The sequence below is a fragment of the Microcebus murinus genome, chromosome 21 (assembly GCF_040939455.1).
Source record: "Microcebus murinus isolate Inina chromosome 21, M.murinus_Inina_mat1.0, whole genome shotgun sequence".
Taxonomy (NCBI): Eukaryota; Metazoa; Chordata; class Mammalia; order Primates; family Cheirogaleidae; genus Microcebus; species Microcebus murinus.
In genome coordinates this window covers 35,327,182-35,354,639 of record NC_134124.1, presented here as the reverse complement: position 1 = coordinate 35,354,639, position 27,458 = coordinate 35,327,182, and the positions used below count along the sequence as shown (strand labels likewise).

At 55.2% G+C, this 27,458-nt stretch overlaps 1 protein-coding gene and 1 long non-coding RNA gene across 3 annotated transcripts in view; one reads left to right on the top strand and one right to left on the bottom strand.

The window, feature by feature from the left end:
- The window catches only part of NEURL1B (neuralized E3 ubiquitin protein ligase 1B), a 42,066-nt gene extending 16,182 nt beyond the window's left edge, over positions 1–25,884 (bottom strand). For both annotated transcript variants that reach the window (XM_012765498.3, XM_075996290.1), the window contains exons 1-2: positions 25,730–25,884; positions 5,150–5,695 (exon numbers count right to left, since the gene is read on the bottom strand). In XM_012765498.3, the coding sequence (XP_012620952.3) occupies positions 5,150–5,695; positions 25,730–25,760 (577 nt within the window). In that variant the 5' untranslated portion in view covers positions 25,761–25,884. The remainder of the gene's footprint in view (positions 1–5,149; positions 5,696–25,729) is intronic.
- On the top strand, positions 7,338–10,265 carry LOC142863108 (uncharacterized). Its single transcript, XR_012914005.1, has 4 exons — positions 7,338–7,373; positions 8,304–8,421; positions 9,124–9,275; positions 10,180–10,265. It is a non-coding gene; the product is annotated as an uncharacterized LOC142863108 (long non-coding RNA).
- Positions 25,885–27,458: the final 1,574 nt, after the last annotated feature.

Genomic DNA, 27,458 nt, shown 5'->3' with positions numbered 1-27,458 from the left:
CCATCCATATATGCACAGAAAACATATAAGACAAACCTACATATAAGACAAACCTACATATTTTTAAAAGATATACTTATGGGATTATGCCAGACATCAGTGGTGCCTATCTGGGCAGGGGAAGGCATGAAAAGGAGTAGGGATTGAGGATAAAATGAAAAAGTCAAACAAAGCAAGAAATGGGGCTTGCATGGTCCAACGATGATCTGAAGAACTCAACCTGCACCCAAGGTTCCCAAGCAAGGAGGGAGGAGAGAAGGCGAATACACACCCATCCAAAAGGATCCTGATCACGACCTTGGCTGCACCCTGGGGCCACCTGAGGAGCCCTAAGAAATCCAAATGCCTGGTAGCCACACCTCAAGGCTGTGATTTCTTTTTTTTTTTTGAGACAGCGTCTCCCTTCGTTCCCCAGGCTGGAGTACAGTGGCACTATTGCAGCTTACTGCAACTGCAAACTCTGGGCTCAAGTGATCCTCCTGCCTCAGCCTTCCAAGTAGCTGGGACTACAGGCATGCGCCACCATACTCAGCTAAGGTTTATATTTTTGTAAAAACAAGGTCTTGGCCGGGTGTGGTGGTTCCGCCTGTAATACTAACACTCTGGGAGGCTGAGGCAGGAGGATCGCTCAAGGTCTGGAGTTCAAAACCAGCCTGATCAAGAGCAAGACCCCGTCTCTACTATAAATAGAAATTAATTGGCCAACTAATATATATAGAAAAAATTAGCCGGGCATGGTTGCGCATGCCTGTAGTCCCAGCTACTCAGGAGGCTGAGGCAGAAGGATTGCTTGAGCCCAGGAGTCTGAGGTTGCTGTGAGCTAGGCTGATGTCATGGCACTCACTCTAGCCTCGGCAACAAAGCGAGACTCTGTCTCAAAAAAAGAAAAAAAAAAAACAACAAGGTCTTGCTGTGTTGTCTAGGCTGGTCTGGAATTCCTGGCCTCAAGTGATCCTCTTTCCTTGGCCTCCCAAAGTGCTGAAATTACAGGCATGAGCCACTGTGCTTGGCCCCCAAGGTTCTGATTTTACTGGTCTGGGGACAGCCTGGGAAGTGGGTTTCAGAGCTCTCCAGGTGAGGACAACACACAGCCAAGGCTGAGAAGCAGAACTGAGTAGAGACACAGTGGCTCCCAGTCCCGGCTCTGCCACTGGCAATCTTGGCGGTTCTAGGCCAGTCACTTTCCTGCTCACAACCCTGGATTCTTATCTCAAAAAGGCCCCCCGGGTCCCAGATGCAGTGCTCTTCGGGGCAGCTGGCCCCCACGCAGGAAGATGCAGGCTGTGCACATAATTCCGCCAGGCAAAAGAAAATATGTGAGTCCTATGAATCTCTTTTTATTTCTGAGACTTAACTTTGGCCCAAGTTCTAGGGCAAATAAAGTGCACCCCTGTCCCACAAGATGGAGAGGATGCTGCCCAGGCCAGGGTTGCCAGATAAAATAAAGGATGCCCACTTACATTTTCATTTCAGATAAACAAAATTTTTTCCACATAAATATGTCCCAAATATTGCATGGGAAATACTTGTACTAAAAAATTTTCGTTGTTTATCTGAAATTCAAATTTAACTAGGTGTCCTGTATTTTATTTGCTAAATTTGATGACCCTACCCAGATGGCTGCTTTTGTTTGTTGGTTTTCGGGCTTTACCCAGTGGGGTCTGATTGCTGTGGGGGAGAGATGGAGGGGTCCCAGGGATTTCCAATTCTGGAATTTCACCGCTGAGACGCTCTAAAGGAACCACGTGACCTCCTTGCTCCTTGCAAAGGAAAGGAACAACATGGACACCGCTGCCTTTTATGTATCTATTTGGTACCTTGCACACCACCCTCGAGAAGCCAAGTTCTCCCAGGAATTAGGAGATTTCTGGTAGGAATTCTGAGATTCTCATATTGCCTCATCCTATGCTGACATAGGATGTACTTAAAACCATATAAAGTCATGACTGCTTAGTTTCTTATTTTTATTATAATTTTTCTTTTCTGACTTATAAATCATTGTTAACTTGGGAAGGAAAAAAAAAAAAGAAAGAAAAATAATCCATAATCCCTTTACCCAGATGTAACCAGTGTCAACTTGCTGCTCCCCTGGGAAGGAAAGAAACATTTATTGAGACTCAATCACGCGCCAGCAATTTCTCCTCCATTATCTCATATAACCTTCGGAAAGGAAAATCACTTTATTGCTCTTGCTGACAGCAAAAGCAATATAAGCTCTTTACATATATATTTTTAAGAATGGTAGCTCACAGATACAAAGAAAGTAGTGAAATTCACCCATCTCATTATTCAAACATGGAATTCCTAATTTCATTTCCCCCTTTTATATATTTTTGTGAACATTTTTGCTGTAGTACCTGTGCCAGGTACTTCTCATTAATCAAGGAATCTCAGGGATAATCTGCACTTAAGGAAACTGAGGCTCACGTCTGCCTGCTGTACTGATGTTCCAGCAGACTCTGCCTCTCCCTCCCTAGAACATTCTAGGGGTTCAGTAAGGCTTTACTGAATAAGTAAATGTGGGGGAAGAGTCCGTGCCTCCTCACAGATTTTTTCAGTCTCATTAAGTCATCAAAGGCTGCTTCCAATTTGTATTTTTAAAAAATCCTAATCTACTCGTGCCGATTATGGAGTGGCCGTGATTTCGTGGCTGTTACGAGCAGGTGAATGAGGCGAGATTGCTTCCCTGCTCCACAGGAATTAAGAGCTCCCAGAGAGTGACGGGAGACCTAGGAGGTTTTAGAAATCTGCATTTCATGAAGGTAAAATATCAAAACCTTTCATGAAAAAGAGCACGAGGAGACACGGTTAAAATGCCCAAGTAAAGCCCCAGCTTGGAGGGTGGGCAGCTACTCACAATCTGGTCTGTCTAAGCCTGGTATTTGGACATGTGCTCCAGCCCACTTGCAGACAGGGAGAGATTCTTCTTTCTCAGCTGTTATTTCTCGAATGTCTGCTCTGTGCCAGGCCTTGTGGTGCATTCTTTTCACATATCATCTCATGTAACCCTGCCAGCAATCCCATAAGGTGGGTGCTATCATGAACCCATTTTACAGATGAAAAAACTGAAACAGAGAGGTTCCCTTGCCTGGCCAAGGCCACACAGCTGGCAAGTGGCAAGCCAGGTCTATAGCAGAAGTCCATGAGATTCAACTCTCTGCCTGACCACACAGAAGTTCTGCTGCCTTCCTGCTCCTGGGGCTGGGGCACGGCTCAAATGCATGACCCTTCCTGGCCCAGTGGCAGGGTGGTGACTGGGGGAGTGCAGGAGAGCAAGGAGTCCGGGCCAGGACTTTCCCAGAAAGAGCCCAAACATTCAGACATACAAACCGCGGCAATCCACACCATGGACTGCCACTCAGCAATAAGCAGAATAAACCACTGATACAGCAACGACGTGGACGCATCTCAAAAAAACACTAAGCCGAAAGAAGCCAGATGCGAATGCATAGATACTGTATGATCCCGCTTATATAACGTTCAAAACCAGGCAAAACCCAGTCTATGGTGGAAAATCAGAACAGTGGCTTCCTCTGAGGAAGTGGGGAGTTGACTCAGAAGAGAAGGCAGAAACTCTCTGGGGTTACGGACAGGTGCCTGAATCTGCCAAAACCCACCAATCGTTAGATGAGGCATTTCATCACGGGGGAATTCCATTTAGAGCTGGGTCAGACCCGCTGAGAAACCTGCTGTCCGTTTACTCCCCCATAAATTGAGGCTGGGCTGGTGGAGGTGCTATCAGGTCCAAGGGCGAGGGTCTCCAACAGACAGCGGGTCCGCGGTTGCCGGGGGCTGGGGGGAGGGGAGGAGAGGGAGTGGCTGCTTCGTGGGTAGGGGTTTCCCTTTGGGGCGATGGAATGTTTTAGAACTAGATAAAGGTGATGACTGTCAACTGTATGCCACCCATTTGTATACTTTAAAATGGTTACTTTTCTGTTTTGTGGATTTTACCTCAATTTTTAAAAAAGGAAAAAAAAAAAAAAAGAGTCTCACCATGAGGGCAGCAGACTTCTGCGCTCACGAGTGCTGGACATCAGGATTCAGCACCGGTCGCCGCCGCCTCCATGAGGGCTGGCTCCCGCCCGCCTCCCAGGACCCCGAGCCCATTACCAGTGCGCCGCTGTTTGCTGTTCTTCAAACTTTTTTTAAGGGGTAGGGGGTTGTGAAGAGGGGTGTTCAGTTGCCTTGTTTTTGTTGAAACAGTCTCCCTCTGTCGCTCTGGGTAGAGTGTAGTGACGTCACTATAGCTCACTGTAACCTCCAACTCCTGGGCTCTAAGTGATCCTTCTGCCTCAGCCTCCCAGGTAGCTGGGACTATAGGTGTGCGCTGCTACGCCCGGCTGGTTTTTTTTTTTCCCCCTTTCTTTCCTTTCTTTTTGGTAGAGACAGGGTCTTACTCTTGCTTAAGCTAGTCTCAAACTCTTGAGGTCAAGTGATCCTCCTGCCTCAGCCTCCCAAGTATCTGGGACTACAGGCATGCGCCACCATGCCCAGCTCATTTTTTTTCTATATATATTTTTAGTTGTCCAGCTAATTTCTTTCTTTCTTTCTTTCTTTTTTTAGTAGAGACGGGTCTCACTCTTGCTCAGGCTGGTCTCAAACTTGTGAGCTCAAGCGATCCTCCTGCCTCAGCCTCCCGAAGTGCTGGGATTACAGGCATGAGCCACCACACCCAGCCTGGGGTCTGACCCATCTGACTGCTCCCTGCCTGCTCAGCGCAGGTACTCGCGGGTGTGATCAGAGCTCACCTCTGACTGCTGAGAAAATGAACGACTCAGTGTGCAAGTGGAAGTGTGAGTAAATGGAGTGAAGGAGTGAGCAAATGAATAAATGCCTGTGCAAATGAGCCAGTTAATGAACAACAGCAAATAAACAAGGAAGCGAAGAGGAATGAGTGAGTGAGTGAGACTGGGCCGGTTGGACCCGTGCGGGTTCCAGTCCCGGCTTTGTGGCTAACGGCCTAGCCTCTCCATGCCTCAGTGTTCTCTTCTGTAAACCGGGCGGCCAGTGGTTGTGACAAACAAATGAGTTAAGACGCGGAAAGCGCTCAGCACACGCCCGGCCGGGTGCGCCCACGGTTCGGCGGCTGTGACCGCTAGAGCCCCCTCCTGCGCACGGGCACCTCTGCCGCCGGCAGGCCCCGACCTACCGAGGAGCTGCACCTCGTCGGTGATGCCATAGACGTCGATGAGCGCCCAGAGCGGGCCGCCCACGGCCACGCCGCAGTGGAAGAGCACGGGCTCGCCGTCGTTGACGCTGTAGAAGACGCGGCCGTGGCGGTCGGCCCAGTAGGCCAGCACGGTGTCGCGCAGCGCCAGGTTCTCGGGCAGCGCCTTGGCCCAGTAGCCGGGCCGCGTGACCAGGTCGGGGCAGGCGTACTTGGGGATGTCCTGCGCGCTCATGAGCGACGGGTCGTGCGCCGTGAAGCCGAAGCGCAGCGCGCCGCTCCAGCCCGGGCGCACGGCCACCAGGCGCAGCCGCACCTGCTCGTACAGCCGGATGGGCCGCTGCGTGAACGTGACGCCGTTGCAGAAGCTGTTGCGCCGCGTGGCCCGGCGCGAGTGGCCGTCCAGCCGCACGTTCTTGCCCTTGGCCTGCGTGTGGAAGCGCGGCGCCTCGCCCAGCACCTGGCGCCGCTCCGGGCCGGGGCCGCAGCACGGCCGGGTGGCCAGCAGGCGCGCCGGCGGGCTCGAGTCTGCGGGAGAGACAGGCAGGACGGTTAGCTCCTGATTGCGCTTTTGCTAAAGTCCTTTTCATTTTAAATTCTCTCTCGATTAGACCGGCAAATGATAAACTTGAGAAGGTTCCAGGCTAGACCAAAGCCACAGCAGAATACCCATTTCACAGATGAGCAAACCAAGGCAGAATGTGTATGTATGTGTGAATGTGGAAGCACTAGAGGTGTTTCGCTGTCAGGTGGGCCAACACCAATGAAATTGTCTCAACAGCCAGCAGGGTTCAAGTGACTTCTCCATCTCCATCAAAACCCTCCAAGTCTAGAAGGGTCTCCCCAGGCCACCTATAGGCTGCAGAGTCCCTCCAAAGGCAACAAGGGTCGTGGGTTTTTTGGGGGGCGGTGGTGAAGGTCTTTGGCTGTTTTTTTCTGTGCCAGTTTTGTTCAAAAGCAAGCAGTAGGGCAATAGAAACGGCACTCTCTTGTGATCCCCAAGGTAGCCTGAATCCCAGCTCTCTGGCAATTCTTGGCTGGGTGACATGAGCTGGACTCTGTCATTTCTCTAGTTTGTTTTCTTGCCTGTAACATGGAGACATTACCTAACTCACACAGCTGCTAAATGGCTACATGGATGAGGTCCCTAGATTAATACCTGACATAAAGTATATGCATAGCAGGCCACTAATAAGATACTACTGAGGTTCCAAAGCAAATCCAAGCCAGGATTCTGTGACCCACAGAAAATGAAGGTATTCCTTATGAGCAAGGCTGGCTTTTCTAGAATGTACACTTTTGGGCGTTCATTTCTAAAGCAATTCTGCTCTGAAAGACCTCGGGAATCCTTGGGTGGTCTTTCAAAGGATCTGGCCACGGGTCCCAAGCCCAGGTGGTCCAGTGAGTGGGAGTCGTCGTCTCCCCCTGCCTTTCCTCCTCCCACCCCCGTCTGTTCTTGGGAGGCTGTGGCCGCCTGGGAGGGGCAGGTGGGTGATGACTGCAGGAGTCTCCGCTGCTCGTTCACAACAGTAGCTGAACACAGTTCCCGAGGCAGATTCTCATGCATCGCAGGCACGCTGAGGCCCACAGTGAGGACAATGGTGACCCCGGGGACCGAGGGACCACACCTCCCACACCCAGCCACGGGTGCGCTGTGCTCCAGGCACACCAGGGGGTGGAGGTGGGAAGTTCAATTAATACGAGGCTGCGGGAGCCAGGGCAGGAGAAAATGAAGAGCGGGAGGCGATGAGGAGGCGGACAAGCCACGGCCCCCTCCCAGCCCAAGGAGGAGGAAGCCCCACCCGCCAAGGCAGGAAATTGTGCAGGGAAGCCACAGAGCCACAGAACACAGGGCGCACGACAGAGGATGACCCAGCCAAGGAAGGGGGCAGAGAGAGGTGTTCTTAGGATTTCTGGGGAGGGGCTCTCTGATGGGTGACTTTTGAGCAGAGACCTGAAGGAGGTGACAGGATGAACATGGGCGCGTGGGGGAGGGTCATTCCAGGCAGGGGGTACAGCAAGTGCAAAGGCCCCGAGGTGGGACTGTGCTGGTGTGGCTGAGAAATGACAAGGAAGCCGGTGGTGCAGCCAGGCACCTGGGGGTGTGGAAGGAAGTAAGACCGGGGGTGGGGGGGCGAGCCTATAGTAGTTGTTTTTCCTTCAACCATTTCACTCCGAATGCGCTGAGCCCTTATATATATTGAAGGTTTGCAGCAGGGAAGTGGGGGGACTGCTCAGGCCACTGTGTGGGGGACTGCGGGGGTGGGCAGGAAAGCTGGCGGCCCCAGCAAAGCTCCTGGGTTATTTTGGGGCAGAGACGATGGTGGCGAGATGGGGGTACCAGCAAGGGTGGTGAGAGGGGTCAGATTCTGGATGTGATTTAAAGGCAGTAGAGACTGGAGGTTTTAATTCGTTTTTACAGAAAGAAAAAACATTCAGTATAGTTGCTTTGGGTGTTTAAACTATAATCAATAGATAAAACAAATCTCAAAAGACCCTTTGGTTCTATATCAGACAGCAAAGGGGAAGCAGGGCGCTGGTCAGGAAGGGCAGGGAGCTAGCACAGGTGGGGCCCGGAGCCAGGCACCTGTCCCTGTCATCTTTAGTGGCCCTGTGCCCTGCAAAGTCCTGGCACACGCCAGGCACTTGATGAATACCAGCTGCTGCCTGTGTGATAGTTAGATAGACGGGGAAATGGGTGGACAGAGGGAGAGGGCCTGCCCAAGCTCAAGGTCAGTCAGGGTCAGGGCAGGAACCCCTTCCTTGGGCTCTTCTGGCCAGGCCACCTCTGATGCAGGGAGGTGGGATGTCAGAGGTGACTTTCGCCCAAGAATGGTAAAGGCCCTGGAGGGGCCAGCCGAGCATCACCTCCCCGGGCCTTGGTCCATCAGGAAGGACCCCACTTTTCTGTACTTCCCACTACTGTCACGTGGACACCTGCCACTTCTGCCCCCTCAGCATCCATCTCTCTTTTTCTGGTTATCACGTCCCAGTTTTCCTTGGGAGATCCCGCTTTTCCCTAGCCAGCAGACTGACCTCCAAGTCTAGAAATTGGAGTGTGACCCAGGCCTGGCCAATCAGATGATTGCAGACTTCTCAGCTAGGGGTGCTTTTTTTTTTTTTTTTTTTGAGACAGGGTCTCACTCTGTCATCCTGGCTAGAATGCAGTGGTGTCATCATAGGCCACAGCAACCTCAAACTCCTGGGCTCAAGGGATCCTCCTGCCTCAGCCTCCCAAGTAGCTGGGACTACAGGTGAGCACTACCACACCCAGCTAATGTTTTCTATTTTTGTAGAGACAGGGTCTCCCTCTTGCTTAGGCTGGTCTCAAACTCCTGGCCTCAAGCAACCCTTCTGCCTTGGCCTCCCAGAGTGCTAGGATTACAGTGTGAGCCACTGCACTCAGCCTCATTACTGCTTTTAAACAAAGAGATTACCCCTAATTGAGGTGGAGGCTTGAGTTGGGGTTTTGATACTTGCAAACAAAATGTCCTGACTGGTAGAATCACTACACATTCAGACGCTTATTCTGGGCTGATTGTTTGCCACGTATTTCCTCATTCAATCCTCACAATATCCCTATGAGGTAAAGACTACTGTTATCCATCCCATCATGGATGAAGAAATGGCATTTCAGAGAGGTCGAGTCACTCGCCCAAAGTCACACAGCTGGTTTAGATAAGGACAGTGCTGGGATTAAAACCCGGGTTGTGTGATCCCTGGATCTGTTTTTTTAACCACTTTACCATAGTCTCTCTGCCTTTTAGGAACCAACACAGGTGGGTAGAAGGGCTGGGCCACGGGCCCCTGATGCAGGAGAGGAGGCAAGAGGCTGCCCCTTGACTCCACAGAGCCCTGGGCAGGCCTGCTGGGCACTGGACTGGCACAGGAGGCCCGCAGACAAAATGCTCACTATGATGCTCATTCATTCATTCATTCATTCACCCTTTCTGCAGATCACACACATCCTGCCCTCGTGGAGATCTGAGCTTCTCTACGTCTGACACGCAGCCGAATACACAATGACAAGAGGCATGGTCAAGACCACCTCACCCAACAGCACTGGGGGCTGCGAGGGCCTGGAGTAGTGGTGATGCCACCGAGCCAGGTCCGCCGGGTGGAGGGGAGAGGGGCACGCTGGGGGAGGCTGGAGTCGTGGGCGGGGGAAGTGTTACAGTGTGGCAGGCATGGACAGGGTGTGTGAAGCTGGGCAGCTCCTGTCTTGCAGGGGTGAGGGACGAGGGTGCTGCCAACGTGAGAAGAACCGGACGGGGAGGCCCCAAAGGCCGATCCACGGGGCTCAGACGGCACGGCATAGGCGAGAGGGAGCTAGATAGGGCTTCCAGCACAGCAGGGCCGGGCGAGGCCTGTGAGGGCAGGGCCTGCAAGGAGACGGGGTGGCGGACGCAGAGCCAGGCTGCAGGCCACCTCCAGAACCCCGAGGATAAAGGAAGGGCCGCTGCAGAGCTGGTTCAGAAGGACAAATCCCAAATTGGGGGGTGGGTGTGGGGGAACGCCAGTGAGGTATAAACCATCAGCAGAGGCGGCTGGGGACAGCGGCAGCCTGTGTTCCCGCGCACAGTGTGGCCTTGCACACAGCACTCAACTCCGGCCACAGCTTCCGCCAGCGCCCAGCAGGCCAAGGCCCCTCCAGCTGGCGAATCCTCCAGGAGACGTTAAATATGACCACAGATCAAAAGCCCTTCCGAGCGCCAACATCCACGGCCACCCTTATTTATTTTTCCCTCCCCTCCCCATGGCTGTTGTGTTTTCCAACCGCGTCTCTCAATCAGAGAGTTTCTCTGCAGAACGGCTCGGGAATCCTCAGCAGATGTTCCCTAAGAGGGCTCTGGCGGTTTCGAGGCGCGCTGGAGTGGGGAGAAATACTGCCTTGTTACTATAAGGGGACGTTTCCTGCAAAGCCAGCTATATGTTAGGATAAAATGCAGCCAAGTAACCAGCTAAGTTTACATATTTGTTTAATCTTGATTATATGATTTGACTTCCTTCAGGGAACGAGGGATAAACACTCAATCTTCCCCCCCTCAGATGCCAGAGCCCTGATGTGAGATAAAGAAAACCACAGTGAAAAAGTTTCTGAGAAGTTGTGTTATTTACACAAATGGAAGATGCTTAAAATAAAAGAACAATAAGCAATCTCCAAATTGTACCAACATCTGCTTTGAGCTCGGCTCAGGGAAAGTGGTTCCTCCAAGGAACAGAGAGTGGTGGAGGTGGGTTCAAAGGGCTTTGCAGATCATCCTAGCCTGGAGATGTCGACGGGAACCCTGAACTTCATAGCATTTGAGTTGCTGCAACAAAAACAACAGCCACGGTGCAGAACGTTCGGGAAAGAGGAGAAAATCCGTGCCCTGCCGCATCTGTAGTTCCAGTCCTGATCCCACGTGAGAACCGCTGGTTGTGCCCTCCCCACGCCACGCCCTGTGCTGCGTGTTTTCCAGTATTTTAGCTATGTGATCGCAGCTAACTCTCAAAACCAATCTCCACCTACAGGCTCCGTCTCCATGTTCCATGAGAAGAGCAAGGCTCCGGGGTGCAGGGACACGCCCGCAGCTGCAAGGCGCAGCGCTGAGGTGCCAACCTGGCTGTCCGGCCCCAACCTGCACTCTCCCTTCACCTTCCCCCACGGGCGGTGCGGAGGCCTGAGCAGTACTAGGCGCTCTTTCTAACTCTCTTGCGGTCAGAGTGCACGCCCAATTTGGCACCCTGCCTTGTCTTCTCTAGCTCGCTACATAAAGAGCGTCTCCCCGCATCGCTCCCCTGCTGGCACTGTGCTTGGTTCAGGGCTGCAGAATATTCCATTGAGGACCCAAATGTCCTCCATGTTCTTCTCCCGGTGATCGCGGCTCAGTCTGCCAGCACGGAAGTCCTCGCTCCGCTGCCGGCACCGGGACCAGATTCAAATGGACACCCCGTCACAGGCAGAACAACAAACCTTCTGCCGGGAAGAGGCCCCCAAACCACAGCAGGGACCAAGCCCCTGGCCTCTCGTGAAAGACAAGGAAGCAATGCCCCCACTCTAACCGTGTGGGCAGAGACTTTGGGGGTGGCAGCTATGGAGAGTTGGGGACGAGGGCCACTGCCCAGCTTTCTGGCCCACTCCCTTGCTGGGCGGCTCCGTGGTTTCTTTCACAGGCCCTGGTTTGGAAGCCTGTGCTTTGCTCCTGATTAGTCTGAGGGCCTTTGAGCAAGTCACTGCGGCTCCCAGCGCTGTAGTTCTGCCATCTGTAAATGGTGTCACCTTAGACCCCGTCTCAGGCTGCTGGTAGGCGATGAGAGCACAGAAAGACGTCCAGGAGACATCCCAGCAGACATCCAGGAGCATAGTAGGTGCACAATAAACGGCCATTCTCTTCCCCATGGGCAACATCAAGTTCGACCGCTGGGGAAGTCCCTCACCTCCACCTGGGGTCTCCGCCTACATCAGGGGTCTATGACCCAGCCCTTCCATCCATCCCCAACGGCAAAGAGATTATGGTAAAATGGCTAAAAAGATGGGTCTGGTGATCACACCATATTTTTTACTTCTACATCACAATTTGATAGGAGGTTCAAAAGAGCACAGGCTTGGTGTCAGACCTGGGTTCAAAGTCTGGTTTTGTCATTTATTGGCTGTGTGATCTTGGGATCCATGCTTAATTCTGTTTCCCCCTCCCCCTACTAGACCTAGAAAACTAGTAAAAGTCACCTCACCCTGCAAGACTGTTGATGACACAAGACAACTCATCAGACACCATGCGTGGCATACAGTAGGTGCTCATTAAACACTCTGATCTCTTCCTTTAACCATTTCCTTTAGTTCCTTTGGCTAGCAAAGGTTTGTTTCTGGGTCACAGACACCTACCTGTGGCAGCTGGGGAAATATATTCCGAAATGTTTGTCCCATGGAGGGCTCGTGACCTAGGCTAGGAAAAGCCTCTTGAAAACCCTGGGGAAGCTTCGCTTGATGTCCAAGGACAGAGGCCTATTTTTAAGTAATCCCAGCGACAACCCAAATGCACTCTGTGCCGCCCCCTGAATGGTCCTCACTCATGTCCCCAGCCTGGCCCTTCCTTTGATCTAAAAGGAGTCCAAGGAAACGGCAGTGACCGCCAGGGGCAGGAAGCAGCAGCTCCACTGCTCTGGCCCTGAGATGCCGCGGCCCGCGTGTCTGCACTCAGCAGATTCCTCTCCGCCAGCACAGCGGATCGCCAACTGGGAGGATGGCCTATTCTACCCCCTGCTTTGAACAAGAGGGTTTTACTGGAATTTTTTACCAAGCCCCTACTATGTGCTGGGCACATAGGTTTTTTTTTTTTTATTTGGTTTAACCTTCAGGACAACCCTGCAGAGTAGGTTTTACCATCTTTATTTTCCAGATGAGAAAACTGAGGGTCTCAGAGGACCAGGCTCAGGTCCTTTCTTCCACCCCCCTCTTCTTCAACACAGCTGGTACACAGCTGGATTGGGGTAGGTGGCCACGACCTTGTTAAGAGCAAAAAAGCTGTAGAGGTCTTTCTCCCCAGAAAGACACCCACAACCCATGCATACAATTGACCGTCAAAGTTCAGGGGCGCCCTAGACTCTTATAACACTCATCATTGGATTGTGGACCTTCAGCCGAGAAATCTCTGGTTCAGGTGACATTTGCCCAAGTCCAAATTGTGAACCAACACTGTTGGCAGTAGGAAGCATCACGGTGTGTGTGTGGCTTTAGAGAGGAAAGGCGAGGCTGGTATGTGGCAAGGCTTCCCGCCACACCAAGAGGGGAGAGGCTATTGGTCTCCTTTGGCAACAGAGTGTGCCTTTTCCATTGGCGGGTTTAAAAATGGGCTAGGAAAAACATAACCAACCCTTCCTCACCCCTGCCAAATGGGGCAGTGACAGGCACCCAGGAGACAGAAGCCAGCTTACTGGGACTTTGTTCTGTTTCAGAAGCCTGGTCGGCCACCCAGGATGGAAACCACCACCCTGCTCCCCACTACTTTGCTTTGCAAACAAAACCCATCAGCAGCTGCAAGGACACGCCGAGCTGGAGGTCACAGGATGCTGCTGGGAGGGAGGAAAGCCCATCCCACCCAGGCCTAAGAGGCAGCCCTCTTAGCTCGAGTGGGCTCTGATGGAGACTCCCGGGCTGAGGTCATCCGGACACCCCACCCCCCAAGCATGCTCAGCCAGAGCTGGGATTTCCATGCTGGCTCCAACCCTGTGTTGGGCCCCTTGACCGAGGTCTCTTCTTGATAAATGGACCCAGGAAACTCCAACGTCAGAGGCGCCGGCTCCCAGGGTGAGGGCTCACTGCAGTGAGGGGTGGGAGGACATGCCCTCATTCCTTCTCAAGTGCACCACTTCCTCCTCCATCTGATGCTTGCAGGGCATCACTGTGTGCTAGGGCCTGCGCTGCTGCAGGGGACCACGCCCTGACGGGCCACACACCGTCCCTGCCCCCTGGAGCGGACAGACCCATGACTGCCCAGGGTGGCTGGCATGAGGGCTGGGGCCTGGGGACGGCTTTGCAGGGGAGCCACTCTGCAGATGAGGAAGCGGGGCTGGAAGGTGTAAAGGGTGGGAAGTGTGTTTCAGGCGGAGGGAACAGCACCAGCAAAGGCCTGGGAGCAAGAACAAGCTAAGTGTCCTGGCGAGTGCAGGGCAGAAGGGTAAGGGGAGGGTGGAGAGGGAGTCAGGGGCTGTATCACAAAGGGTCTTAAAGGCCATGTAGAGGAGGCTGAAGTCCTCAAGAAGGCTCTGGGGGAAGGCCTTGGAGCAGGGAAGAAGCCCCTGTGGATCGACCTCTCTGAAGAATGACATTCACACCCTGGGCCTTCCTTTCTTCCCTGTCAAAATGGCCCAGCATAGCAGGAGTGAGACAGGCAGCCCAGGATTTGAACGTCTCTTCCAACTGCCAACACGGTCCCACCCCTCGTGCCTGCTCCTCCTCCGGGCAGCCCCTGGCAGCTGCCCGCTGCTCGCTGGCCGAGCCTGCCAAGCCTGCGTTCCTCCTCTGCCTTGAGGACAGCCACTGCCTGCCTGGGTGCCCGCAGCCTGGCTGCTCCCAACCCCAGCCGCAGGTGCGCACTTGCAGGTGAGCACCCGCAGGGCCCCGAGCATGGAAACTTTGTGTAACAAGAGATCCACTGGCCGGGAGCCCCCCACCCCCAGGCAGTGCTGTTCTGGCTCCTGGAGCGGAGGACATGTTCTTCACCAGCCCAGCAGCGGGGCAAGATGTGTGCTGGCCCATCCTGACCTGCAGGAAAGAAAAAGCCAGACTACATCTAACACGAGTGGCTTAAGCCACCTTCTGGCACAGGGTGAGCAGTGCCCGCAGGGTCTCAGGAAGGAAGCCACGCGGGGTGGGGGAGGGGTGGCAGTAGACGTCATCAATCAGCTTGTTTTGAGCTGCTCAAAGGCCACAGTTTGGCGGAACTTGGGCTGAACAATAAGCAAAGCGTCTAAAAAAGGAAGTGGTGACTGATGACAGGGCTGGGGGTGGGGGTGGAGCCCCAGTGCTGAATCCCTGAGGAATGAAAAAGAATTGGGGGTGGGGCCTGACGGGAGAGGCAGACCTCCTGGGGGAGATGGCCCCACCCAGGAGACCTCGAGGGGCCCTCCCGTGGCCCTCCCGACAGCACTGGAGGAGGTGACTGCTACCAGACCCACTGCCAGTGCGGACAGAGGCTCCCAGAAGTTGGGGACGCGGCCCAGAGCCAGGAGGTGGCCTGTGAACCACACCAGCCTGGTTCCCACGGCTGGGAAGAATGGTGTGGCTTCCTCGGACAAAGTTTAAGTGTCGTCCCCGCAGGGAAGGAGCAGAGCACAGTGCCAGGCACATAGTAGGGCAGCAACGTCTGTTCCTCCCTGCCACGTCTGGCTCTGAGGCCCCAGAAGTGGCTCCCACGCATGTCCTCCACGCGGCAGCCCTCCCCGGAGACGAGGCCCTCCCTCCCCTCCCCGCCACCCACCCTGCCACGCCCCTGCCACACGCCGGGGAGGGCAGGTGCGTGTGGACTGAGGATGCCGCCCCAGAGGTAGACGGATCCGTAGACGGATGCGCGCTGGGAAAGGCAAACTGTCATCCTTTGCGCCCCAAGCCCTGACGATCTGGCGGTCCTGGGCTCGCCGGGGCTTCCCTGCGCCCCCGGTCTACAGACGGCGACATTGAGCCCAGACAGGAGAAAGGCTGGCCCGAGACCACCGTGCGGGTCGAGGGTGAGGTCCGGATTTGACTCGGATCTGAATCCAAAGACCACGCGTGCTCTTGGCCATCATGCGGGTCGCCTCCCTAGCCAGCCAGCAGTCACTGTCCCTCACGGGGACCTGAGAGGCATGACACTGCGGGCGATTTAAAGTGGACCTCTCGTACAGATGGATTTCCGGAGAACAGACTCCTTTCCTCCAAGGAGGAAAGGCCACGGCCACTGTGGCGTCCCCACCTTGCGCTGGGGTTAGCCTTCTCATGCACCTCCAATGTATTCCTCATCGACCCCATGGGGGAGGGAGGGACTGTCATTATCCCCCTGCTAAAGATGAGGAAATGGAGGCGCAGAGAGGGAAAGTGACTTGCCCAGGGTCACACAGCTTAGGGATGGTGGGAGTGAGACTCAAAGCCTGGACTGCCTCCAGAATCAATCCTCTTTCCGCCACCTCTCTTGAGATTCCAGCCAAAGGCCCCGTCTGTAACTGCTGTGTGATCCGCGCGAGGCTCTGGTCCCCACACGGGAGGCGGGACGCACGATTCCCAGCTCTCTCCGGTCCTGGGAACAGAGCCCGGGTGACCTGTCTGAGGGATGCAGCTCTGGGCCGTACCCCAGAGACATGGAAATTCCACTCTGCCTTCTTCTGCCCTTGGATGCCCCTAACCTTGAGGAAGGAAAGCTCTTCCGGGAAGCGAGGTCTGCCTGTCTGTAGCGGAAAGTTACCACGCGGCCCCGCTGTGCAGATGCTGGACACACGTGTGCCCACCCACCTTATAAATCCATCATCCTGGCGGCAAAAAGAAAGAAACACATACCCAAGGGACATCACTGTGATATAAACGGTGTGTAAGGTTGAAGATATAAACAAAATATGCTTTTAAATAGCTTGGGCATTCTGCCGAGCGCCAATACCACTGGGACACCTCCGCCCCGCCCAATTCCCCCGATGGCTTACTCATTAACCGACTTGCTCCACTAGGGAGGCAGGAGACCAGCTCTAGGCTGCCCCGAGTCTTGGTAAGAGAATGAAAGGGGGTCAGGGTGGGCTGGGGCTGCTGTCTAAGGATGGCTGTCCCAAACCCCGCTCAGAAACACCTGCCACTAAGTCTGAAAACGTGCTGAGGCTGGAGGGTCAGCAGGAAGGATCAGACCCAGGCTGAGGCAGGTGGCTTCACTGTTCTGTGCCTCAGTGTCCTGATCTATAAAATGGGGCCACCCCCGCCACCACCATGCAGGACTAGCAGGAGGACGATCCGAGTGAAAGGTGTGAAGGGCTTCGCAGAAACTCAGCAGATGGACGCTAGAATGCATTCCCCGGAAGACCTCAGGGTCAAAGGTGCCTTCCGGATAATGCATGCAGGATCCACTGTGTACTCCAGTATCTCTGCAATAGCATGTCAGGTCTCGGCTGGGCTAGACTCCAGTGCCACCCCAGTAACAGGCCTTCCTCCCTGCTTTCCACTCCCTGACAGCTACCACAGTTAGAAAGTTCTTCCTTTGACTGAACTGCAATCTGCTTCATGTGATGTCTACGCACTGGTCATATCTGCATTCGGCTCACGGTGCCCTGCCCCCTCAGGTCTGCAGGTGGCTCTCAGGCCCCAGCAGTCCCCAGGCTATGTTGCTGGGGAGTCTTTGCTCTCTTGGGGATGACATGCCCTTCACTTTGCTGTCCAGAGAGCCCTCAGGACATCAGTTCTCCCTGGCCTACCGTGGCAGGGGGCTGGAGATCTGCACACCAGACCTGGAGGAATACCAGCTGGGTCCCCGGTGGTGAACCTGCAGGCTGAGAGTGCCCCACCCTGCCGCCTAGAGGTGGGATGTGAGACACACAACCAAAGAACTAGGTGGGCAACTAAAAATTAATCTTCCAGTATTTCTAAATGCTCACTGATTTCTGTTAAATACTATGAAAGCTTCCAGTGCAAATGGGAAATGCCCCCTACGTGACCCTGCAGTCTTCTCTTCCACACCAACATTCCTTCCCTCTAGCCATAATCACGTTGGACAACTTGAGCTGTGTGCCCTTGGGCAAGTTACTTTCCCTCTCTGTGCTTCTGTTCTCTCAACAGTTACAAGGCATTAATAACAGTAGCTACCTCATAGGGCTTTGTCCTGAGAGTTAAATGCATGTACCTGCTTAGGCAGACGGGCTGCATGATACAAGTTAGTGGTTATTATTATTCTTTTGTGCCTGTCTCCCTTGGGAGCATCAATCCTGGGCTCAGTGTGGAGCAGGGGCTCCTTCGCCCAGTGAATACATAATCACAACAGGTGCTGCGCGTGAGCACTTGGTATCTGCCAGACGCTTTGCGTGCCTGGGAGGTCACATCATTGCCCCCTTTCTGTAGAAGAGGAAACTAAGGCTTAGAGAGGTCCAGTCTAGCTAATGAAGGGCCCCAGGAAGGCAGCACCCCAGCAAACTCTGCTCACGATGATGGCACGGTATGGGCACAGGACGCTCCTCACCTGCAGGGAAGACGCCGTCCAGGGTGACAAAGGCTCTCATCCTGGCCGGCGCCCTTGCTGGCTGACTGCGGGTGTGTGTGTGTGTGTGTTTGTGTGTGTGTGCAGGTGTGTGTGTGTGTGTGTGTGTGTGTGTGTGCAGGGGAAGACGTCTGGAGCGCTGTGGTGTCTGGCTATTAGGGACAGTACAGGTTGGCAGCACTAACCACAGGAAAAGCGTGCGGCGGGGAAATAAGGGGAGGCCAGTGAACATTCAGAACCAAACCTACAACAGCAAGAACTTGAGGTTAGGGAATTTCCCGGCCAGGAGCATGGGTAGAGACTAGGAGATCTTGTCCAAAGGTCACCTTTCCCCCATTAACATACATTAGCATAGTAAAAACCACACCCACCAGCGCCATGACAGTTTACAAATGCCATGGCAACCCCTGGAGGTTACCCTATAAGGATAAAATTGCAGAGGGCCCTTAGCTCTAAGAACTCTCCACCCTTTTCCCAGGAAAATGACTTCTCTGCCCACCGTTCAGCACACGTAAGGTGCAGACATAAAAGCAGAGCGTGGTGAACGCAGGGTCTTCTCCACTCTGGGAGACAGGCCCGCTTCCCCTCGGGGACCGCACTTGCGCCTTCTATACCGAAAGCCTGCAATAGAAACTGCTTGTGGAAATGCTAAGTGCCTGTCATCGCTCCATCATGCTGGCCCTGCTTGTGATTCTTCCAAGCCACGAGCCAAAGACCCGGCCAACACCCTCAGAACGATCAACGCTGGCACGCCGACAGGGGCTGGCAGCGGCAGAGCGTGGGCCAGCACCTACCAGGCAGACACCTGGGTCCCAGTCCGGCAGGAGGAAGGGGTACAGAGCTCAAGTTCACCCCGAGTTGCCCAGAGGCCACATTTCAGCTACAGCGTCCACGGGCCTCGGGCAAGGGGGCTGGGGACGGGGGACAGACCTCTTCCCCATGCAGCTTCATTTTGGCGCTGCTGGTAGAAGTAATTCATCTCCGGAGGGCAAAGAGGGTGACTTGCGAGAAAGGTGGAGGCTCAGGGGCTCAGGATGAGGACAGGGGCAGCAGCACATGAGCCAGGGGCGCCCCAAGATGCCCCACAGCGGACGGGAAGGGGCTCAGAGCCCCTCTGGCCTGGGATCCATGCTACGCTGCCACTTCCTGGCTGCCCGAAGCTGGGCAGGTCTTGTCATCCCTCTGAGCCTCAGTTTCCTCCTCTGCAACATGAGGAGATGACCTCTCGAAGCCTGGCCCTGCTGGGTTTCGGGGTTTTGATGGGGTGAAACAGATAAAGGGCTGGCGTGGGGGGGGCGAGCGTGCCAGGCGCAGTGAGCACTCGCCACCTGTAGGGCTGCGACCTTGCGTCCTCCCCCTCCCGCTCTGCTCTGGGCTCTAACCACACACCTGGCTTCTGGGCTTCTATTTTAAGCCCTCAGAGAGCACCATGGGTACAGAAAGCTCTTTAGTCCAAAAGAGGGACAGAGCTGACTCCTCCGTGGGGAAGACTAAACAGCCTGTTCCACGGCCTTGCAGTCAGCCCCGGGAAACGCTACGCCCCGGCTGGCAGCCCGCGCATTAGCCCGCGGGGAGTGTGGCCACCGAGAAATGCAGGCCCTCTGACTGCCGCCTGGCCCGCCACCACCTCCCGCCCCCAGCCCCACCCCTGCCGCTGGGCTCTCCCATCACTGTGACCCCACATGCCACCCCCACTTGCACTGGGACCCCCAGAACTCTGCAGCTCCCCACACACGTGCCCTCCCTCCCTTCAGGCACATCAAGCCAACAGCCTTTCCCATTTCCTTCTCTCCTAGCATATGTCTCTTTTTTTTCCTCCAGGAAGCCTTCCTTGCCTCCTTCTCTGGGCTCCAACAACACCCGGAGCTCTCCCTCCACCACCTACTGTGAACACTGTGTCCTTGTTGGTCTCTCCCTCTGGAAGTGGAGTCCCCAAACCCAGGCTGTGTTTCCTGGCCCAGCACAGAGCCTGGCCTGGAGGTTTGGAGAACACATGGAAACTGTCAATGCAACCTGCCAGGCAGATTCTTCTCATTAGCAACCAGGCGTCCAGGACAGAGCCCAAGGAACCCTGGAAACTGCTGTCAGCGCCCACCAACAGGGTGCCCCGACGCAGCCCCTTGATTCAAGGCTTGTGGTCACCAGGGGCAGGGCTTTCAAGGCAAGGAGTGAAGGGCACCTGCCAGCCAGCCCAGTACTGGGACTCCAGGGGCAGGCCCGAGGCCTCTCTTCCCATGGCAGCAACAATAACCACCACGGTTACCACCCCAGGTGTGTGCCAGATGCTCACCTCTATTCTCACCACCACCAAATGTGAAGGAGCTACCCCTAGCCTCCCTGTTTCGTGGTAAGGAAACTGAGGCATGAAGAGGTCATGCCAGCAGGAACCGACTGAGCTGAGGTTTGAATCCAGGCAGCCTGACTCTAAGGTCTGAGTTCTGCACCCTAGCCCCAGCCCTCCACTGCTGTGGGCCCATGGCCTCCCAACTCTCAGCCTGTCTGGCTGCAAGCCACGGAGAGAAATACATTTTACAGGTCACACACACACACACACACACACACACACACACCCAAAACTGAGACAAATGCTTATGAAGCAAAATATTCTTCCTATATGATGCACCCAACATTTTATTTTATCCTATTCTATGCCATCAAGAATTTTTTTTTTTCTTTTTTGAGGCAGAGTCTCACTCTGTTCGCCTGCGTAGAGTGCCATGGTGTCAACCTCTAACTCCTGGGCTCAAGCAATCCTTGAGCTGTGAGAAGGGTGGAGGCTCGAGGGCTCAAAATGAGGACGGGGGGGGGGGGGGCAGCAGTCTCCCAAGTAGCTGGGTCTACTGGTGCACACCACCATGCCCGGCTAACTTTTTCTGTTTTTAGTAGATACGGGGTCTTGCTCTTGCTCAGGCTGGTCTCCAACTCCTGAGCTCAAGAGATCCTCCCGCCTGCGGCTCTCAGAGTGCTAGGATTACAGGCGTGAGCCACCGCCTAGTCGTGAGCCACCGTACTTGGTCTGGTGGCCACGCCTTGTTCCGGGCCTTGGGCTGGGACCCTTCTCTCTCAGAGGCACAGGGAGTCGTTCCTTGTGCTCTCCAGTGAGGAAACCAACTGCTGTCCCCTTCTGTTCAAACATGTTGGCCCCTTCCACTGGGGCCAGCTCCACGAGGCAGCAGCAGCTGTGCCTTGCGCTCATGGTTCATGCCTGCACCCCCATGATGGTGCCCAACAAATCAATGAAGGTGCACACTCTGGAAAATGCAGAGCAGGGCAGACCCCAGAGTCACCCCAGCCTGGGTGTGTGGCACAGGGTGAGCAACCCACAGAAAACCCTAAAGGTAGGCAGAAGGAGGTGACATTTGGGTAGGGTAGGCTGACCCCCACCTGAATGTCAGTTGGACTTTCCTTCAGAAGTCACCTCCTCCAGGAAGCCTTCCCTTGCTCTGACAGCCAGGGGAGAGAGATGGAGAAGGGGGCAGAGGTGGCAATAGGAAGAGGTTACAAACAGAGGAAGGCCGTAGTTCCTTCTGCCTCCGAATTCACCTCGAGCAACTCCACTGTTCCTGCAGACTGGCAGACCCTACTCCCGCTTCTCCCTCCCACTGGTGGGTAAGACCCTCCACCCCCACCATCCCGCTGCGGCACCCCTGCAGGCCACCACCAAGGAGCCTTGGCTACTCAGGCCCCTGACCATGTGCCGACAGCCATGGAGGTTTCGGGAATACTGTCACTTCAACAGGCTCCACACAGGTTCTAAAGGATTCTTAGCCACCTGGTGGGAGGGAGGCAGATAGGACGAGACAGGCAAGGAAAGCCCAACTCAACTTTGAATCTGGGCGAAGTAGGAGAAAGGGGAGTATCACTTGCAGGGCCATGCGTGCAGCTGGAAGGAGAGTGACAAAGCTCGCTGTCTTCCCAAGAGCGGAGAAAGTCCAGATCCAGGGAGCATCAGGGAGTGGCGCGACTGCCCACACGGCCCTGCACCCACAGGGCTCCTTCCCCAGGTCCAACAGAGCCGGGGGATCTGCAGGGGAGGGTGCCCGCGTGTCTGGGGCAGGGGCAGGGGCAGGCGCTTCCCTGCCGGGCGCAGCATCTGCGGACTGTCCATCCAGGTCAGGGGGTCTGGCTCTCCCCTTATACTGTGTGTGCTTCCGTCCTTTCCTGCCTCGGCCTCCATCTGCTGCCCTGTCAAATGGGAATAAACAGCCCCTCTCGACGGTGCTCATGAGGATTTCGAATAGATTCTGTGGGTAAAGCCCTCGGCCAGGGCTTGGAACAGAGCAGGGTCAACAGGCTTTCCTCACTCCAAAGTGCCTGGTTATCGAGCTAACACTAAAAAGCCGTTGGCCTGGTCAAACGTGGGCCAACTTAATGATTAAACCCAACCTGCAGTTTGAATTTAGCCTCTCTCCAACCAGAACTCCGGGAGCTGCAGAGGCGCGGAGGGAAGGGCTGGAACGAACGTGCTGGTGGGAGAAGAAGTGCAAGAGTCCCTTCCCCCTCCCGGAATGTTGCCCTCCCCCCTTCCCACCTGCTCACACTTCTTCCCCCTGACAAAAGCCAGATTAAGGCTAATGGAGTCAAGAGGGAAGGACCATGTGGCATTGGGAATCCGAGTTCGGCCACTGCCCACCTGTGTGCCAAGTGTCTTAGCCTCTCTGTGCCTCAGTCTCCTCGTCTGTACCGTGGAGAATGGCCCCTTACTCTGCAGGATTGATTTGCAATTGGAAAGAGAGTAGGTGAGCACACAGCAGGAGCCTAGCAGATGCGAGGTCCTGTGCTGACCCCTACACGCTTCTGTTTAAAGGGCATTTGTCTGAACGTGCTGATGCCCTTTGCGAGAGCTGCTACCGGCTTCCTGAACCCATCAGAGAGAATGGCATTTCCTTATTGTACCCTGTGACATGCCATGTGCACGATGGGGAACCCAATAAATGTTATCTAAGCCGCAAGCTGGGAGGATACTGCATGTCAGAGAAAGAATGCAGGACTTTGGAACTAAATAAACCTGGATTTTAATCTTGGTTCTGCCAACTGGATGAGCCATGTGGGCTGGGACAAGCTACTATACCTCTGATCCTTGGTTTCTCATTGTAAAATGGGGATAATCCCTACATTGAAGGGCTGTTGGGAGAATTAAATTCATTCATTCATCCAACATATATTTACTGAACATTTACTTGAACTAGCCACTGCTCTAGGTGCTGAACATATAGCAGCGAAGGAAACAGACAAAACCTACTGGAGGAGCCAGTCGAGCACCAGCTGACTACGCACACAGCCTGTCAGGCAGTGATCATGCTAAGGAGAAACACAAAGCAGGGAAAGGTGGGGAGGGCTGGGGCCAGGACAGGGGCAGGACCCCACTGGAGCAGTGACCAGAAGGAGGCTGTCGGGAGCCACAGGGAGGTCCAGGGAAGAATGTTCCAGGCAGAGGGATCAGCAAGCACAGGAGCTGAAGGAGAAGCGTGCTTGGCGTGTAAAGGAAGCCACATATGCAGGAAGCCTGGCATGGAATCCAGGTGCTCGGCAAATGCCAGCTCTCTATTTCAAGTCCCACAGAACGAACCCCACGCATGTGTCCTTTTCCTGAGAATGAAAGCACAAGGATTCTACAGGGCAAGACTGTGCCAAGTGTTCTTTCGGTCTACGATTCAGGCAACATTTGAGCTCCACCACCGGTTTTTGAGCCTCTGCCAGACATCAGGCTCTGGGATGGGCAACCAGGGATCCAAGATGATCGAGACATGGGCTCTGTCCTCAGGGCACCCTGAGGAGAGTCGTGGAGACGGGCGAAGGCAATGCAATGCGAGGATGAACAAGCAGGGGCTTACAGAGGCATCCAGGTAGCAGAGCAAAGGACGAGGCTGTGGGTGGTCAGGGAAGGCTTCCTGCAGGAAGTGACAACTGAGCTGGATTTTGAAAGATGGACTAGACAAGAAAAGATATTCTGGGCGTGGGGATCGCCACATGCTGAGCACAGAGGTGTAAAAATGGCAGTGTGTGCAAGAAACTGACCACAGGCAAGTCACAAAATAATAAACAGTCCTTCATATTCTTGGTCCCTGCCACCTGATGTGGCTCGGGAGTTCCAGTTCTGTGCCCATCTCCAAACTCAATGGGAGCTTCAGGCCTCAGAGGAGAGTTTGAATTTCCCGTACTTAGACACTGCAGTGGGGAACCAACCTTAACCCCTGGCTCCCAGCCTAGAGTGGCCCAGTCCACAGAGCGAGGGCTGAAAGGAATGAAGACTACATAAATCTGCAGCTATATTTAGCCTGCCTAGCGTGTGTCTGTCCCTCTATCCACCCAAGGCTGACCCACACGTGGCAGAATGGCTTTTTTACTAAAACAGCATAAACATTTCTTAATTAAGAAATTGAACAAAAGGGCCTCAGCCCAGTGTCTTTGTGGCTCCGAGAACATCTGCTGCCATGTTTGCCAACACCCTTGGACACCTCCTAACTGGTGGGGAGGTTCTCTCCCACCTGGGTAATAACCATGTCCACAGGAGGTAGAGTCCACCCTCCAGTAAGCAGACCTGGGTTCTAATCCCACCTCTGCCACAGACTAGTTGGTGACTCCCTGCTCGTGACTTCTCTGGGAATGTGAAGGTTTGAGTGCAGCTGCCCTGAAGTTGCCCAGAGGCTTATAAAGCAGGGGCTGGCCACTCTTCCACAGCCGGCCTCAGGAATCCGGGCTTGGCAACACCCATGTCAACCTCCCAGGGAAAGAAACAATTATTTTTTGATAACCACGTGTAATGCCTAGATGGCAGAGCTATGTGATGGTGTTAGAGCAGCGATGGGGTGACATGTCCCTCTTCTAAAGCCTCATACTGCATCTGGCCCACAGTTGACACGCTCCCCACTGAGCCAAACCTTTGTGCTGTGAACACACACACACACACACACACACACACACCTTCTCACCTTTTGCACTAACGATGCTACAAAGGCCCAGCCTTAGGCCAAAATACTTCTAAAGACGTGGGGTAGTGAAGGAAGGGCAGACAGACAGATAAGGGTCCCAATCCGGATTTTCCCACTGCTAGCTGTGTGACCTTGAGTGAGTCATTTCCCCTTCTCTGAGCCTCAATTTCTCCATTTGTAAAATTGGGAAATGCATCTTCAGTGTGAAGCTTCTTTGCAGGCCAAGCTGGGGTATGCAAAGTGCCCGGCACTGCCCCTCCATGTGTGCTGTCTGCTCCCAAATTACCAGGTATTTTTCAGTAAGGCCTCCTCCCACCTCCGGATCCCCTCACTCTAGTCTCGGAAATTCTGGGGTGGCTTCAGCTAGGGGGCGATGCACTCTGCTGCAGCCGCCCTGCGGGGGCTAAAGAGCCCCCAGGCTGAGCGGACACCAGAGGGGGGCGCAGCCAGGGAGAGCGTGGGAACGCAGCCAAGGCAAGGCAGCACGTGCCGCGGGGGTGCAGGGAGGCTGGAAACCGGGGTACCCCTGCGAGCATCCCCCACTCTCGGCAGCTGCAATCTCGGCACAACCGGCGGCTTCTGGCCGTCGGAAGCCCGGGCGAGCCCGGCTCCAGGCGCCCCCTGGGTCACTCATGAGCGCCCTCGGGCTGTAACAAAGGCAAGGGGAGCCCGGCATCGCCCCAGCTGCCCTTTCGCGCATCTGGTCAAAGCCGAGAGAACGAGGATGGGGGTCCCCAAGGTAACCAGGACGCGGGACCCGCCCTCCCGGAGCGCAAAGCCCAGCCCGGGCGCGCATGGAGCAGAGGTCCAGGAGGCACCTGAGACTCCAGCCCGCTGTGCACCGAGGGCTCCACGGGGCGTGGGGTGGCTCTCTGGGAGTCACCCAGCAGGTCCCCCGGAAGAGAGGAGAAGCCCAGCGCCCGCCTCCCGGGCTGGGCTCCCCGGCATACCTGGCAGGGTCCTGTGCACCGTGTTGCCCATCGCTGTGTCGGGCGCGGCGTTGGCGGCGGCGCGCTCCGGGCGCGCGGAGGCTAATTACGCGGCGGGCCGGGGACCGGGGCCGGGGTCGGGGCTCGGGGCATCGCCGCTGCACGGGCGAGCCGGCGGGCGGGCGGCAGCCGGGGTGGGCGCCGGCAGGGAGGCGGTGGCGTCTGCGGGAGGAGGAGGCGGAGCTACCGGCCCCGGCCCGCCGGCTCCGCCCCCGCCCCCGCCCTCCACCGCCTCCAACCGTGCAGGGGCCGGGCCGGCCGCCGCATCTTTTGAAAGTTTGCACCGGTGGCGGGAGAGGCACCGCCGAGCTTCCCGCCCTCGCCGCTCCCGCGCCCGGGCCGGGTAGGCGCGCAGCGCGGCCGGGTGCCCTCGGGGTGCCAGGCGTGGCGGCCTGCCGGTCTTCCGTTCATTTATTCCAAGGCTTAGAGAAGGCCTACTGTGTGCCCGGCCCTCTTCCCAGCGGGCCAAGTCCTCCCGGCCGAGCTTCTGGAGGAGGAAAGGGGTGGGGGCGGGGACGTACACAGGGGCAGAAGGTCGCCTGGCACAGTAAGGGCTGGGAGACCGCACAGCCAGGGTGTCGGGGTGGGGTCTTTTCCACCCACTAGGCCAAGGGAGACCTAGGTGGTGTCCAAAGATCAAGATCGGAAGGAAGGAACCCATGTTCATTAATTCACTCATTCATTGAAATACCAACTGAGCGCACCCTATGTGCCAGGCTCTGCGCTGGGCCTGGTAGACGCTGACAAGTCCCACTCTCCTGGAGATGTCATGCTAGCGGTGAAGACAGAAATAACAAGCAATTAAGATCACACAATGTGGGGATCAAAGCCAGGAAGAAAATAAAACAAGATAGAGAGTGAGGGGTGACATTGTCTGGGGGGCTTAGGGGAGTCAGTGGGGGGCATGCGAGCGCCATCTGATGGGCAAGAAGGGGAGGCCATGGGAGGGGGTGGGGAGAGTGCTCCCGGCAGAGGGAGTCGCGGGCATTCCTCCTTCATCCATCCACCCAGGTGTTTTCTGAGCACCCTCCTGTTCAAGTGCCTGGACCTCACTCAGCAGCAGTGAGGCTGCTAGTCCACGCCCTCCCGGGGACTCCATTTTACAGACTGGAACGCTGAGGCCCAGGAGGTGCAATGACTTGCCCGAGAAGACCTAATTCCAAAATTCCAGACCAGCTTTTTTTTTCTATTTCCTATGCTCTTGTATTCCTTGAGATCTTCTGAGATAGGTGTTATTATCTCCACTTCACAGATAGGGAAGAGGGATGGTGGAGACTCAGGGAGTGGAAGAGAGGTGCTCAAACCTCCTGTGGGTAAGGGGCAAAGCTAGCCTGGAGCTGTGTGGCTAAAAGGGAGAGCGGCCAATAGAGCTCTGGGAAAGCGTATCCCCACGCTGCCCTGACTTACCATGTATCTGAGCGTAAGCGTGCCTTGTAGCCGTGTTACTGACGTCTCACACTACAGGTGCTCTCTCAGTTACTTAATTTTAACCCCAAAGTTCTGTTAGGGAAAAGCACATGAGCGCGACAACCTTCAATCCTTGAGAGTCCGGGATGCACATGGAGGACGGGGCCAGCGTTCCGTCAAAGGAGCAAGGGAGTTTCACTCGGATAGAGCGACGCGCAGCGAAGGGGGCTCTGAGACTGCAGGGTGAGGGGCTGTTGTCAAGAGGCCTTTGAAAGGTCACTTT